The sequence below is a fragment of the Dicentrarchus labrax genome, unplaced genomic scaffold, assembly GCF_905237075.1.
Source record: "Dicentrarchus labrax unplaced genomic scaffold, dlabrax2021, whole genome shotgun sequence".
In the NCBI taxonomy this organism is placed as follows: Eukaryota; Metazoa; Chordata; class Actinopteri; family Moronidae; genus Dicentrarchus; species Dicentrarchus labrax.
The window spans coordinates 9501708-9518328 of NW_026136704.1; the positions used below are offsets into that span (position 1 = coordinate 9501708).

The following is a 16621-nucleotide window of genomic DNA, read 5'->3' on the forward strand; positions in this document are numbered from 1 at the left end:
CTCCTTAACAACAAACAGTCAGGAGGACGGATGGCGCTGCACTCCCCAGTTAATCTCCATCTATAAGGGGGGTGAAGGAGGGGGACCAGGACCAGGAAGGAGGAGGAGGAGGAGGAGGAGCAGAAGGAGGGATGAAGAAGGAGAGGAAGAAAATAACTGAAGGCAGAAAAGGCAGTGTTGGCTTATAAACAAAAAGAGATAGAGAGGGGAATGCAGAAGGATGGAGAGATGGTGGAGAGCGGAAGTGAGAAGCCATGCCCAAACAGGTAAACAGCAGGGAAATAAAGAGAGAGGAATGACCCGGGTGGGGGGAGAACGAGAGAAACTGGAAGGAAAGTTTGCAAACAGGCTGCACGAGCAGATAAGGGGGGATTTGCTGTGGCGAGCGTGCCAGAAGAAAGCAGGAGAGATGGAGAAGAGGGAGGGGGCGAAAATTTATGTCTATGCGGCCAGACGACCCAGAAACTGGAGAGGCACAAGCTCATAAAAATGCACTCTGCACCCCCCTGACTAACCCCTACTTTTACCCCTCTCTGTTTCTTTCCCTCATCCTCTCTTTCTCACTTAACTTCTCTCCATCACTTCGCTCCTTCTCTCTCATGCAGGCGGTGGAGGGTCACAGCTCTGTGATGTTTTTGGGTGGTTGTGTGCGGTTGCCGGAGGTCATGGCAGCCATATTTTCTTAATGGCGGAGTCACTGAAGTCAACAAGGCTGGGTGGCCTTCTTCCTCCCTCCATGTCTCTCTCTGGTAGAGTCAAGTAAGACTGTGGCAAAGGGAGGGCAGCAGCAGTTTGTAGATGTTGTTTTTCACCTTGCAGATGATACATTACTATTTGAACAGGGTCAACAGCTGGCAATGTCATATTTCTGTTTGTACTAACAACATCATGCTGGGCTAAAGCTGTGGAGGACAAAAGCAGTTTGCATTGTCTGCCAACTTTATGAGATTACAGTGGCCAACTATATTTCTAAATTCATGCAGGGGGGTAGAAAGAAACATACAATCATGTAGGCACCAACAGTTATACACACACCCTCATGGACACAGTCTCCCTCTCTGCTTGTTTCCTGTTTTCTAGCCCAGGGCATCGCCTGCAGTGAGGCCCAACTTGGAAGAAGAACACCTCGACACTGACCCTCCAGCACGCAAGAAAACAAGTAAGCGAGCACACAAAGAAATGCACACGCACAAACGCACACATACCACTGTGTCTGCTGTCATGAACACACTTACACACTTGCTATAGTGCAAGCACAGGCACTCAACAGGCCTTCGTGGGTGCAGGGGAGCGAGCACTTGAGCCTTGACAGGGAGTGACAAATAACTGCAGCAGCCTTGACATGCAGAATGGTCCCAGAGTGAACCTGGCTGACTGATGTTCAGCTATGTGCTGCAGGAAAAGAGACTATTTCTTACAGGAGAGCTACACAACTGGAGGAACTCGCGTGGACCTGAATTAACCTGGAAGTTTGAGCCACCTCTTTATATTTTAATCAGCCATCACATGTGCATTTGTGCCGTCAACCAAACGGAGTGTAAATGAAAGCACTTGTGGATTTTGGATGGTTTGGTAGGAAAATCAGATTAATTTTCACACAATGTTAGGAAGACAATAAAAAAAAGCTGGAGCAGATAATTGAAACATTGGCATTACTTCCTCATTGTTTGTGGTCCCACAGACCCCAGGGCAATATGTGTACAAATTATAATAATAAAGCCTTCCCTTTAAATGTTTTTTTCCTTTCTTCTGGCCTTATGAAACGCAGTGCCTCAGCACATTTGTTTATTGTATTGTTAAATGTATGTATTTAATGTTAAATAAGGAAATATATCATGTTTTGTTATATAGCCTAAGCAACGCATGAACAAATATATTCCTCGTGTTTAGCAAAAAGTCACTGACACACAAATAAATCTACAATACACTGTCCTAGTGACATTAGCTCTCTGGCCTCTTCTGAACAAACTGTTATAAAATGTATTTAGCATTTGGGAGGGTAGTACTGTGTAAAAAGTACTGTTAACATCAATGACAGAGGGAGCAATATAAAATGCATTGTGTTTAATCAGTTTACAGCTGAGGTCTATCCAAACAGAAGCAAGTTATTATTATTCTATAGTTCAAAATTATTGCTTATAATAAATAAGCAATTCTGAAACAAAAACATGAAGTTTCAAACTGATAAAACTCTCTATAACTAACTATGCATGACAGCATTATTTTCATTTTGTCTTTATCTGGGTGTGTTATTACAGGGCAACTGTGTGCCTGCTTTGGGAAAACATGCTACAGTTGTGCTACCTATCAGCACAGGTTTAACAACATATGTTGTGCTAAAATGTGTTGCCACACATTTACTGTAGCAAAGTAGGTGTTGTTTAGTCTCAAAGACACAAGGAGATGTGATAAAAATGACAGATTCTTTTGTGTTTGTGATGTAAATGAGTGCAATCTACATGTTGAGATAATAGCCTGTTAGATAAATGTTACAGGGACTTTAGATTTATGGTCCAAGTTGAAGTGTCCCGAAGAAAAACACAGAAGGGTTAGGGGTTTTCCACCAAGGGAGATGAGGAAATCTAAATCCCTGTGAACATGAAATCTTCAGATGATGCTCGCTCCTTTTCATTCAACCTGTTAACAAAGTGAAAACAAGCCTTGGATCGTCTTTTCCAGCCCATTGATACTGCTTCACGGCTGTATTACCGGCTCAGTGTAGGAGGGGGCTGAGCGCTGTGATCACCCCTGTAGGAAACCAGCGCCCTGCGGAGTTAAAAGACCCCAGATTGGATGGACGGTGCGGGGCCCTCACAGGCTGCCCCAACCGGTCAAACTCCATGCCGCCCACGGAGACGCCTGCCCCGGCCCGCTGTACCCCGCCAGGCCGCTGTTGATTGAAGTGCAGCCGCCTGTTGGCCCCTCACAGCGGGGCAGGGGGAAGAGGAGCGTTTTGAATAATTATTATGTTACTTAGGTGTCATTTACAACACAAGACTGGGGGGTTTAGATATTCCACCAACACGTGAAAGGGTTTTTTCTTTCTCTCTGGTTAAAATTAAACTTTCTCACAGAAATGGTTTTGTTTTTTCTCTCAATCAACAACAAAGAGGGCCAAAGGGGGACATTTGGGCAGTGTCAAAAGGCTGACTACAATGGATGTGGACTGAAACAATAAAACACTTTGAAAGCTATTATCAGCCAGTAACTTTCTTGTCATGTAGCACGCTTCAAACTTATTTATGACCCGGCAACTTGATTAAAACTCTTAGTTTTTTGCAACAATTAGCCTCAGAAGGAAACATTTTCATTGCTTTTGATTGTTTTTTCTCTCTTGCTGACAGCACTTAAAAGTGCGTATTCCCAATGAGCTGCATTTGTTATCAGACTTTGGAAGCAAATTCACTATTATATCTGTTTGGCAAGCTGCAGACACTTAATACCTAATATATATTCCCATTCCTATCGCCTTAATTGATTTTCCAGAGTTTAATTAGACTCTGTTAAACATGCTCCATCCCACTGGAGTGAGAGAGTTATCACGATTCTTCTCCCGAGTTATCACGAGACGATTGTAGCGCAGCTGCAGCACGGATGGGGAGAAACGAGGGGAGGATGGAGGGATGATGGAGGAGTGATATCAGCTCGGAGGAGAGCCGAGATAAAACGATTGAGGGGGTCTTCTTCTTCTTCTTCTTCTTCTTCTCTGGCGTTTTGTGTGTGTGATAAGGAGGAGGAGGAGTAAGGGAGAGGAAGAGGAGGAGGAGGGATGGAAGGAGGGAGGGGGGCCAAGAGACCCCGTCGCGTTTTGACCCTCTGAAACCTCTCCGCACACACCGCACACCGCACTCCACCACCACCATCACCACTCCTCCTCCTCTCCTCCTCCTCCTCCTTCTCTCCTCTTGAGACTGAAAAACACTCATCGCTCATTCCCAGCCGTGACATTTTCCAGCCTGTAGCCGTATGTTGCGCGGACAGCGAGCGCAAGGAGCCAAAAAGGAACGGGACGCTTGCTTTCTATCTGCCTCCCAGAGCACCGAGCATCCACACGGGCTGCGAGCCGGAGCGAGAGGCGCACCAGGCGGAGGCGAGGCGCTGCAGGAAGCCGCTGCTCCCTTTCACCGGGTTTCTGGACTACACCGGACACAGCCCGAACAGGACTGGATACGGCGATTATTTACGTCTCGGTGGGAAATTTTACACCATTTACTGGAGCCCTGTGCATTACTCAACATCAACAGCCAGTCGCATTTAATATGCTGCGAGCTTTATTACCGCTAAGTGTATTATAAAGCATTAAGCTTACAGCGTACAGAAGGATATCAGCGTCCATAAAATCTCCAGTCCCATCATAATGTTGTAATATAAAACGCGATGAGCTCGGAGTAAACAGACAGAGGGAGCAGGTCTTGACTGTTTTATATCCACAGCCTTGTGTTTTCATTGAATCCTTAAAGGCTTGTTTTGCATGATGTTAACCGTGTTTGCAACCTTACTGCTGATGAATATAAAAAACACATTACTTTTATTTCCAGGACCCCAGGGACAGAGGAAGGGAGCAAAGCTCGCTGGACTAGCCGAGCAGCGCATCATCATCTCCGGTGTAGGACTGGCTGTCGACTCGCATGGAGAAGAGGGTAGGTCTGATTTTATTTTAATTTTTTTTTGTTTTATTTTATTTTGAATAAGAATTGTTCTAGAGCACAGCCTGCTGGGATAACAGATTTCCAAGGGGAAGAGGTAATTATAAACACGTCATAATGGGAGCATATGGGTGGGAATCCTCTTTGCGCTGCTGGGTCTCTGGTCGGGTTTAGCAGCCGTGCAAAACACAAGGCCCACTGGAAACAGACTAGTGGACTGTGCTGGCATGGGCTCAGTGTTTAGGGGAAAACAACAGAAGAATGTGCCAGCAGAAGCATCGCAGCCGCAGAGAAATCCGTCATTTGTAATGCAAAAACTATCTAAAAATGTTTTTCATACGCCACCAAATGTTTCTGTGCAAGCGCCTTTATGTTGCTGCAAAGAAACTACTTTTAATCCCTCCACCTTTTACCAGCCATAATCCCCAATTCATAAGGTGAAACGCAGTTGCACTGTGGATGTCAGCAGTCTCTCAGAACACTTAATTGGGATGTAATATTTAATCCTCTCCTTAGAATAATATGGATTTATTGTCGTGTAAATGTCAGTCAGGCGTTAGAGTGGCACATAAGGGTTTTAGAGTAGTGTGGGTCATTAAGAGGCTGAGGAGAGGAGATGCAGCTCTTCAACTCGGTAAGTAGGTCAGTTTTTTTGCTACAGTGATTCAGAGGCATGGTGGTGGTGTTGGTGGTGGTGGTGGAGGAGGAGAAGCAGGCAGTGGCTGACGGGCAGCAGGCGGACTGAGACCTCAGAGTAGAAGAGAGGGCAATTAGAGATGTACAGTGTGTAGACAGAAAATCACTGCTGTATGAAAACAGAGCAGGGAAGAGAGCGAAAGGTCCACACACACAGTCTGTACAAAACACACACACACAGAGAGAGAGAGAGAGAGAGAGAGAGAGAGAGAGAGAGACTACCAACAGCTTTAAACAACATTTGAATAAAGATATCCACAATAAAATATAGCTCTCTGATGTTTGTTAAATGTACCTACTGGGTATCACATGTAAACTGATTACTGGATGTATGTGATATCTCACTCTCCCATTCAGTTCAGTTTATTTTGTACTATTATGTACAGCAATAACGCCGTATGACAAACAAAAGTTCCCTGGGACAAAATTTGAGGAAAATGAAATGGAGATTGGCGGTCTAATGCGAGTCTGTTGGAAACATGTCGGCAGTTTTTTTTTTTTTATGTCAGAACCTGATCTCAAATCTATAACAGGTCCAGTTTGATTTGTGTCGTTCTATCTGTTTTAAATGCATTGTAAATGATACTACAAGTTTATCTGCAGCCATAATAACATTTTTAAAACTTTAGGCAGCTTTTAAAATGCTTTATATTTATATCAGCTTTCGCTTGTCTTGTTATAGTTTGTTCCAACTTTTTTGTTGTTCTCAGCCTTGTTTATTAAAGTTCAGGAAAAAAATACAAATTTAAGGTAAACTATGAAGGTTTTTGCTGGATATTTAAATAATTTCTTGAGGTAAAGTAGTCACAAATTCACATTTCACTTTTATTTTCTAAATTTACGCACTGAGAAAATTATGAGTTTGAATTAGTTTCCATGTTATCTACAGGATTATTTGTAATGTAGAAAAGGGGCATTGCTTTTAGACATCAGCCATTATTCTACAATGAAATGTTCATGTTTACAAAGTCAAATAGACCCGTTATTCTTAATTAATAGTGAAGGAGTTTAATTAATACAGTTAGACTTTTAACTTTTAACAGGGTCTGAAACGTGAGACAAAGCTGTGCACCTAATTTCGTTTTTATTTTTGACTTTTTATTATAGACAATTAAATGTTCCATTCAAATATAAATCCAGTTCTTCAAAGCCAAATGGCGTTAGTCCTACATATCATGATCGGCTCTGGGGATCTCTTCAGCTAAAGCAGCCTGTCAAGCCTGCAATATCTTCCCTGCGTCGGTTGAAACAACAATAATAATTAAAACTCGTAATAAAAATGTTGTCCTGCCATCTGAAGCCTGTTTACCAGCTCCGTGACTTTTAAAAAAAGGGAAAATTCTTGGAATTTGTCATCTCGACTTGTACGCTTTGATCCGCTTGATGCACAGAAACTCGATAGGGGCCGTGCGTAAAGAGAGACGCGCAATCCGATAGCGGTGATTGTGTTAATAGCCAGCCTCCATAAAAACTAGAAGGTGTCCCGGGCCAGGGCCTCAGAGCAGGTGCTTTCTATGATCCCGGTGGCCATATGGGACTCTGAAATACAACAATTTGATAAGCCATTTAGGACAGTGGTTCCCAAAGTGGGGTCCGGAGACCTCCAGGGGTCCTGGAGAGGGGTTTGCAGGGGGGCAGTGCATGCACATGAAGAGGGATAATATAATTAGTCTTTTATTTAATTCCAAAAGGTTAACATAAAGAGAAAATGTAAGAATATTTGCTTTTATTTTTCAGTTGCTGTCTCACCTTTTATTTATGCACTCCACATACAACAACAAATATCTCAGATTGGACTGTTTTGGACAAAGATCTTGGAGTCTGTGAGCCATGAGGAGTTGTGACAGCATTAAAAGTGTAAAAAATATATCACCATGTCTAATATTAGTATTTTATATCATAATAATAGCTTTAATTACGGACTTTTAAGGACAAATATAAAGGAGTTACCTTCAGCTTCTTCACACACTTCTGTAGTAAATCACACGCTCTTATGGTTGCCTGCCTGGGGAATAGTCACCACAGAAAAAGCTAAGCAGATCATAACTTTTATGGCTCAGTTAAAATAACACAGGAGTGAAAGGTGTCCAGGCCAGGCCACCAAGCAGGTGTCCGTCTGTGATCCCTGTGGGCCTGTGGGGACTGCGGCGGGAAGTCCCTTTAATCCAGCAGAAAGAGCAACAGAAGCAGATCTGCTGACCTGAGCAACGTCGTCTCAGAGACAGGAGCTGCAGTGAAGCACAAATTAGCTTCATAACACAGAGAAGGAAAGAGAGGAACAAGGGAGTCAGAAATGTATATTCATGATGCTGCTGTGTGTACGAGGGATGTTCATCTCTGTGCATGTGTGATTGTGTCTGCGAGCGTGCCATATGTGTGTCTGATTCACTGTTAGAGTGTGTTTGTGTTTGTGTGTGTGTGTGTGTGTGTGTGTGTGTGTGTGTGTGTGTGTGTGTGTGTGTGTGTGTGTGTCTGTGTGTCTGTGTGTGTCTGTGTGTGTGTGAGCAGGCCCCAGTGAGGCTGTCACAGCGGGCTGTGAGGGATGTCTCAGCATGGCTCCTGTCTAGTCTGAGTTTAGGAGGGAGGAGACGATATTAGCAGCTACAGGCTCACCGCCTTTCTCCAAGGAGCTCATCAGCCTCTTTTCTCGTACTCCTCCTTTTCTGCAGCTACGAAAATCAGCTTTTTGTAGCTCGACTTGCTGTGCATTTTTGAGTTTGTCCAACTGCATTTGAAAGGATTTGTTGATCCTGAGAGTGTGGTAGAATTTTCAGAAGCATGTAACCTTTAAGCTGAAGTGAAAACAAAGAGATAGTCAAGGTTTTCTTAAGAGGGAATGGGGATATATGCATTGGTTTATCAGTGTGCGCGCACACACACACACACACACACACACACACACACACACACACACACACACACACACACACACACACACACACAAACCCTGGGAGTAGTACATTTGCCACATTATATCATTGTAATATTAGACAGAATAGTTTGAGTAAAAATAACTTTTTGCTTTTCTAATTGTTGATTTTTTGTTGATATTGTTGTTTGTTTGGCCTGCAATGATTGATTTGAATATTTGCTGGTTTTCTTAGTTTATGATAGTTAATTGAATATATTTGGATTTTGGACTGTTGGTCAGATAAAGCTTGAAAATTGAATATCATATTTTCTGACATTTTATGGGCCAAACGATTAATCAGAAATAAAAATAAATGTTAGTGGCAGCCTTCATACACACACACAAACATGCAACATTAAATTATAACGTTAAATGGCAGCACAAAATGTGTTCAGCAGTTCAGACACAAACACAGCAGCAGATCTCCTAACTGAGAGTCCAGTAAGCTGTGTCACTGAAGCCCCCTGACAGATCAGCCACATAATAAAATCACAATATGATTTGATGTAAGACGGGCACAGATGTCGAATGTGACTCATGTTTTATGTCTTTCCATCTAATTGTGTTTCAGTATGAAGAGCTGGTGCACTACTCAGGGTCGGAGGGCATGTCGGTGGGGGGGTACGGGGACGATGTCAGGCCATTTCCTCCCCCACAGTATGGACCCACCATCCCCGACTCCCTCAAACACCACAAAGACCTGATCTATGGGTAAGCATGTGGGTGTTTGAAACCTTAGATGTGGTGGAAACAAGGATTTATGTAGCCTAGTATCAAATAGTTGTTTGAATTACATTTGCACTTTTAGCAGATTAACATACAGTACATATGTGTATATATATATATATATATATACACATACATATATATGTGCACTGAATATGAAAATACATGTGAAGTGTTTACAGCTGTCTGTCTCATGAATACTGTGCTATAAAGTTTCTTGTAACACCTTCTGTGAATGTATCGTATGTACACTATGTCAACTGTTACTGTGTTTATGTATAGTATGTTAACTGTGTGTGTGTGTCTGTGTGTGTGTGTGTGTGTGTGTGTGTGTGTGTGTCTGTGTGTGTGTGTGTGTATGCAGTCACCCACTGTTTCCACTGCTGGCCTTAGTGTTTGAAAAGTGCGAGCTCGCCACCTGCTCCCCCCGGGACTCCACCTCCCTCTCAGCCACCTCCCACCTCCCTGGCATGAGCAATCACAGCGACGTCTGCTCCTCCGAGTCCTTCAACGATGACATTGCCGCGTTCGCCAAGCAGGTGAGCAGCAGCCACAATAGCCGATCTTAGGGCAGACATCAATCAAAGTGTTTCAGATCTGTGATCATTTGTTTATTTTGTGTTGCAGATTCGTTCAGAGAAGCCAATATTTTCTTCCAATCCTGAGCTGGATAACTTGGTACGATGCACACTGAAGTCACACTAAAAGAACTAAATAACTTTTTTCACACATGCATTGTGGGATATGTGTCGATAATTAATGCACGTTCTCCTCTTTACAGATGATCCAGGCCATACAGGTTCTTCGCTTTCATTTGCTGGAGTTAGAGAAGGTTGGTGGGAGAGAAGCATGTTTTTATGTGAACTTATTTTAGTAAATCTTAATTTTAATGGACGATTTTTAATGGACACTGTGTGTTCAGGTGCTTTAAGGAAGGGCTTAGTCCACAACTATAATCTTACCCTGTTAAGATAACTAGTAGTTAACTAGTAAAACTAACAAGAAGATTGGCTATTTTTATATAGTTATTCTTAATACCTGCCAAAGAATCGGGCCGGATTTAGTCCCCTCAATCAATGAAACGAGGCGGTTGAAACACTAGCGCTGTTGTCCACAGGAGCTGCCAGAATCAATACAAAATTAAAGTTCCTTGTTGTTCCTTGTTAATACTTTAGTTATTATAATTACGCATTTGTTTAAAAGTTTCCAAACCACTTGTGTAGGGAAGGTTTAAGGGAATTTAAGTGTTTTAATTTGGAAAATTTGGTCAGGATGTGAAAGACATTAAAGGAAAGGTTCACAATTTTTTTATTTTAAAGGCCAGTATGAACCGGAGGATTGATTACAGCAAGCAAAAACTGCTTCAATATACATAAAAGCATGTGCATGTTGTTTTAAGAGAGACTTTAAGAGAGAATCCTTTAATGTTCACACTGCAGTGATAAGGAAGTGGTGCTAACAGTATGCACTGATGAATGTAAATCTGTTTTCCAAAGGTGCATGACCTGTGTGATAACTTCTGCCATCGCTACATCACTTGTCTGAAGGGCAAAATGCCCACAGACCTCATCATGGATGAACGGGAGGGTGGCTCAAAGTCTGACATGGAGGACTTCACTGGATCCTGCTCCAGTCTGTCAGAGCAGGTGAGACGAGCTTCCAAAGTACCATATATCAAACAGAGAGAGGCTCCACCATTCACCTATCCAGCTGCATGCACCGGATGTCTGAATAATGATGTGTTTCATGACTCCTTGTTCTCTCACCTGATGGGAATTCCCCATCGTCCCATCACTCTACCTCCAACTTCCTCTCTGGCTCTCTCTGTCCCTGCAGAATGCATCATGGTTACGGGAGCCAGATGAATGTGCCACTACTCCTCTGGGAACACCAGGCACCTGTGGCCTGCCTTCACTCAGCACAGCAGACAACTGTAGCGACACAGGTACATACTCTCTCACACACACACAGTGAAAACGCTGCACAGCAAAGACGCATGCAGGGAAACAAAGGTGTGAAAACAAACAACCTTCATACACAGCCTACCCTTTGTGCATAGCATATTATAATAAAGACACTAAATATGGACCTAAATTATATGCTTTAGGAAAAGAATGAAAAGTTACACATAAAATGGCAGCGAGACAGATCTAGGAAGTGTCGTTAAAAAATTTAATTACATTGGAAAATTATTTTAATTTGTTTGTTTTGCAGTAATTAACCTAGAATTAACTGTAAACTCAACTCAGTCCCTGGGCGGCGCTCTAGTGGCTCAACTGGTGGAGCTGGCACCCCATGTCCCAGAGCTGCAGTTCCCACGAGTGGCCCTCAAAAATATACATTGAAAACAAAAAAACTCAGTCCCTGAGATATAATACTGGATGTGCTGCATGTGGATTCTTGCAGGGGATGGTCTGGACGGAGGAATGGCGTCCCCCAGCACAGGAGAGGAGGACGATTCCGACAGAGACAGGAGGAACAACAAGAAGAGAGGGATCTTCCCCAAAGTGGCCACAAACATCATGAGAGCTTGGCTCTTCCAGCACCTGTCGGTGAGAGAACTTTTTCTTGCTCCTTTCACATCAAAGTTAAATTATTACACTTAAAAAAATACTAAAATCAGACGATAATTAAATCCAAACTGCAGAACAAGACAAAGAAAGCTTGTGTATAGCACCGCATGAGAGAATAATTACTGACAGAGAGGATTTAGCGTGAGGCAGAACGTCACCGACAAGAACAGACAGAGAGGGGAACTGAGTGTATAATGGAGGTCAATTAAATTAAATGAAAGATTGGGGGATTAAGTGATTATGTGAATATGCTCGCTATTCAATAACTGTGGAAGTGATAGAAATGGAGTGAGTAATTGTTGGTGAGGTAATTAGCTACTAAATGAGGCAGGTCAAATGTTGCTTCACTCCAATTATTACAGTATGTGTGTGTGTGTGTGTCTGTGTGTGTGTGTGTGTGTGTGTGTGTGTGTGTGTGTGTGTGTGTGTGGAGAGAGAGAGAGAGAGAGAGAGAGAGAGAGAGAACGTTTGCCAAGGTTGAAAATGTGAATTCAGATGGAGGGTCATCAGCAGAGAGAGATTACTTCACTGTAGATTAAAGCGGAGGTTACATTATGTCACCAGTAAACCTTGAGATTATTCTCTTGTTCACTCACAAGCATTCACTCACACATTTGTCCTCTCCCAGCACCCGTACCCGTCTGAGGAGCAGAAGAAGCAACTGGCACAGGACACAGGACTGACCATCTTACAGGTCAACAACTGGTCAGTGCACTCAATCAATACACTAATTCTGGCCCTGTGGCTTATCAATAATCAGTTAAACCGCATGTTTAAGTGCAGTGTCAACTTTCAATTTAACAGAATGGCTGTTGCCACATTGATTACATATTGGCGCGATATTTGGCTGCAATAATGAACAGTATCTATAGTTTACACCTCATTTAAGTCATATTTTTTGCTTAGTATCTCTTTATTGTGCCCATTTTGTACAAATAAATGTCAGTTAAATGTAAGGCTGCACTTTTGCAAGACTTTTAGAGAAGACTATAATCTACTTTATTAGAGAGAAGCTTGTAACAGAGTAAGAAATGTCCTACTAAGCATTTTCTTTCTGAAGCTGCAGCGCAGTAAAATCTATTTGCTCTATGTTCATAAAACAGAATAGCAAATCAATATCCAATAATCAGGTGGTTTACTGCACCGGAATTCCCCAGGCACACATGTATCTGCACAGGCAAAACACACACACACACACACACACACACACACGTTTCGATGTTTCTGATTCAATTATACGTTTCATAATGTGTTCAATTTCTGCACCTAAGATATTGATACAGAAACACACAAAAACTAAATATATTAACAGTAGATTCTGTAATCTGATAACTTGCATGTTTTTATTTGCAACCGTGCTGCAGCACACACACAGAGTGACCCGATCAATGCAGATCAATCAATTATCACAGGGCGATCAATACCTGCTCTGCCCTAACGTTGATTTACTCTGCCCTCTGAAAGGGTTAAGTGGTTGTAAAAGGGAAAAGGTTAATAGTCTCCTGGTCAGCCTTTTTCTCCATTAACGGGTGCCCTCGTCCATCTCTCTCTCTCTCTCTCTCTCTCTCTCTCTCTCTCTGTCTCTCTTTCTTTCTCTCTCTCTCTGTCTGAAAACACTCTTTCTTTATGTCTCTCTCCCCTGCACAGGTTCATCAATGCCAGGAGAAGAATAGTTCAGCCGATGATTGACCAGTCAAATCGCTCAGGTCTGTGTTTATAAGTCAGCTGGTCGGTCGCTAGGCAAACAACTCTGTCTATATGTGTGTTTGTGTGTGTTGTATATTTATGTCTGATGGTGTGTGTCATCTCACAGGTCAGGGTGGTCCCTACAGCCCAGAGGGAGCAGCTCTTGGGGGCTACGGTCTTGATGGACAGGCCCACCTCGGGCTCCGAACAGCAGGTACAGTAGTAGTACTGAATAGTCTATAGTACACCGGGTTAGGGCTGGCGATACAGTATGTATTTTTAATGTAAAAAAATACCATGAAAAGACCAAAACCAACAATTAACTGTATTGCGTGTGTATCAAAGCCTGATGTATCATATTCCTCTGTGCCATGTTGCACTGGCTGACATGTTCACACGCACACTGTAGTTTATTTTGACTCAGTCACACCGTCCTGAAATACTCACAAGAGCTCCAAATGTAGTTTAATCCGCAACTGGAAATAGTCCCCAACAAATGCACTATGTCCTCCCTTTTGTGTAATGTTTGCTGAAAATACAAGTAGCCAGATGTTTCTGGAAATCATGTTCAACTTTTTTTTTGAAAAAGAAAAGGAACAATTTGTTTTAAGATTTACCTCTCAAGTAAGAAAAAATGGGCTTGGGGCTGAGTGCCACAGACAGGCTGGGGAAATCGAAAGTATTAAGAGATGGACTGTTAGAGTTGCTGTTAGTTTTGCCTTTTCGTGGGATTTGATGACAATAAGAAAAATGTAGAGTATCAGCAGCCTCAACCTTTAAGTCCACTCAAGGAAAAATCACAAGTAGATCAAAAAACATAGTTACTCCTGACTACCAAGGAAAAAATGAATATGAGGAATATGAAGGGACAGAGTTGAACTAAGAAATCTTAAATAAAAAATAAGATATAAATATTTATACTCTGTTTAATCCTCACTGCACTTTTTCATTAAATACGATGAATATAAATATTTGTAAGCATTAGGAAAGAGTGACTCACACACTATTCAGTGATGTGTTAGAGGTGGTTTCCTCTGTTAGAGGTTGTTTCTGTACGGACTTCTAAAAGTCCACTATCTCTGTTTGACGTCATTTTAACATAATTTTGAACATTTTAATGATTGATTTTATCACCATGTTCAATTGCTTATGCTCGATCCGGAAACATTGTGTGGGAAGTTGTGGTCTGAAGCTTTATGTGAATAACCGAGCACCAAAAACCACATCAAAAGACTTGAACCTCTTATATTAATACATAACACTAGACAGTAAGTAAATCTACGATATTATTATGGGTTGTTTGATGCTATTAAAAAAACCCTAACAAGCAGCTGCTGCTCATGCTGTTCAGCCAAACATTGTTTAAAATCCACTGAGCTTTATTTTGAAATCTTGTTTTGAGATTTGAAAGTTTAAAAAAAACTACCAAATATATATACAAAGTCGAACAAGCTGGTACAGAACATACTGTGTATGCGATACAGTCAGACAGCGTGGAATAAGATGACTGTAACTCAGTGAACGCTACCTGAGGGAAACAAAGGAAGAAGACTATAGGTTATGTATCAGAAAAAGCCTGCTTATATTTTAAGTTATGATCCATTGAGAAAGACGAATTTCTTTCATCTCTAAGCTAAATAAATACATAAATGAATCCATTGTGGATTTTAGGTTTGATAACCATTTTCTTTGCAGAGTTTGTGGAGAACATGCAAAGTCTGTGCTCTTCAGTGTAGGCCATAATTTAGTAAAAGTGACTGATTAAGAAGAAAAACACCTTGTCCACTATTACCTACACACTTAACTATTGAATGGCAATGACAGTTGCTCAGTATTTATATATGTCAGTGGAGCCAAATGCTGAAAATATTCCCACTTTATCTACATTTAAAATTTAAACCAGTCCTCCGTGTCTCACAAGGTCTCCAGGGGATGTCTTCTCTGCAGGGTGACTACCCCGGCGCTCTACTCTCCCAACCAGGCTACCCGCCCCACCCGGGGCCCTCCCTCCATCCTTACCCGGGTCCACACCCCCACCCCGCCATGCTGCTCCACCCGCCGCCACACGCACACCCCGCAGAGCCGCTCCTCGCCCAGGGACTGGACATACATGCACACTAGCTGTTGGGGGAGCCGGAGTGTGTGTGTGCTAGGGCAAATTACTGTATGAATGTGTGTATGTGTGGTGAGATATAAGTGTGTGTGTGTGTGTGTGTGTGTGTGTGTGTGTGTGCGTGCGTGCGTGCGTGCGTGCGTGCGTGCGTGCGTGCGTGCGTGCGTGCGTGCGTGCGTGTGTGTGCGCTGCTGTGTATGTGTACTGACGCATACAGAACACTATTTAAAGAAAAAAAGACACATTGCTCCGAAAGTTTACATTCCCCACTGAAAGACACTGACCTCAATGTAGCTGTTCCACTCGCTAACACACACACACACACACACACACACACACACACACACACACACAGACATATACATTACACACACACAGTCTTGACCCACAGGTTTAAGCCATACCTCGTTCAGAGTAGAAGTGCTTCCTCCTCTCCAAATGTCTCCACTGTGTCCTGTGGGTTGAGACACATGCTTTAAAATACACTTCCCATCATGCCTGCTGAACCACAGGAAGATCAGATCGGAGGGACAGATGAACATTTATCCCCAGACTTTGCAACAGCACATGGACGTTACTGGATGGGACTTAATCCTGTGAACACGCCTTCTTCACTACTCCCTGTCTTCCTTCACACGTTGACTGTCAAACACAAAGCCACACCTCCACACACATTTTATTTAAAGCTGATTTGAGTTTTTTCTTATTCTATTTTTATATTTATGTGTGCCACTCCAGGCAGATGCAGCTTCACGTGAGCTTGTTGAAATATTAGTGCTCTTCCTCAGCATGAAGCTAAACACTATGAATGACTTCCAGTCTGCCTCGCTCTCGTACCACTGACCTCCTTAAGATGCCAACAGGTGTCCGTTACCTTAGGATCTTTCCTACACAAACAAACAACATACACACATAGCAACACACACTACACTGAAAGCCATTTCTACACACACACACACACACACACACACACACACACACACACACACACACACACACAATCTTCTGTAAGCATTTCTAGTACATTTTTTGTCTGTCAGAGCAGTGTGTGAGGGGAGCTGCAGCCAAAGGACTCTTGAAACATTTCGGCTCCCTCTCCACTATGCTCGGACTGCTGAAACATTTCTGAATGACGATGGGAAATACAGTTAAAGTATTAAAATGTTTTTTTGTAAGACTTGTCAGTGGTCATCTGTTTGCATATCTTTCTGGCCAGTTTATTGTTGATGCAGGAGGTGATAGATTTAAAGTTTCTGAGAGAGAAGTCTGT

At 42.5% G+C, this 16621-nt stretch overlaps 1 protein-coding gene across 2 annotated transcripts; it reads left to right on the forward strand.

The window, feature by feature from the left end:
- Positions 1–838: 838 nt before the first annotated feature.
- On the forward strand, positions 839–16526 carry meis3 (myeloid ecotropic viral integration site 3). 2 transcript variants are annotated; one of them, XM_051398753.1, is made up of 13 exons: positions 839–1159; positions 4539–4640; positions 8825–8964; positions 9344–9518; positions 9607–9657; positions 9761–9811; positions 10476–10625; positions 10816–10924; positions 11386–11531; positions 12181–12257; positions 13200–13258; positions 13366–13452; positions 15160–16526. In XM_051398753.1, exons 2-13 carry the CDS (start codon positions 4629–4631, stop codon positions 15357–15359), a joined length of 1257 nt encoding a protein of 418 aa, XP_051254713.1. In that variant the 5' UTR covers positions 839–1159; positions 4539–4628; the 3' UTR covers positions 15360–16526. The 2 variants fall into 2 exon arrangements, with proteins under 2 accessions (XP_051254713.1, XP_051254712.1); XM_051398752.1 differs by lacking the exon at positions 839–1159 and adding an exon at positions 3719–4190.
- The last annotated feature ends 95 nt before the right edge of the window (positions 16527–16621 follow it).

What these genes read in the sequence shown, in the direction of transcription:
- meis3 (XM_051398753.1), top strand. An exon ending in CACAAAGACCTGATCTATGG is followed by an intron (nt 8,965 to 9,343) that starts GTAAGCATGTGG and finishes GTGTGTATGCAG; the next exon opens with TCACCCACTGTTTCCACTGC. An exon ending in AGACAACTGTAGCGACACAG is followed by an intron (nt 10,925 to 11,385) that starts GTACATACTCTC and finishes GGATTCTTGCAG; the next exon opens with GGGATGGTCTGGACGGAGGA.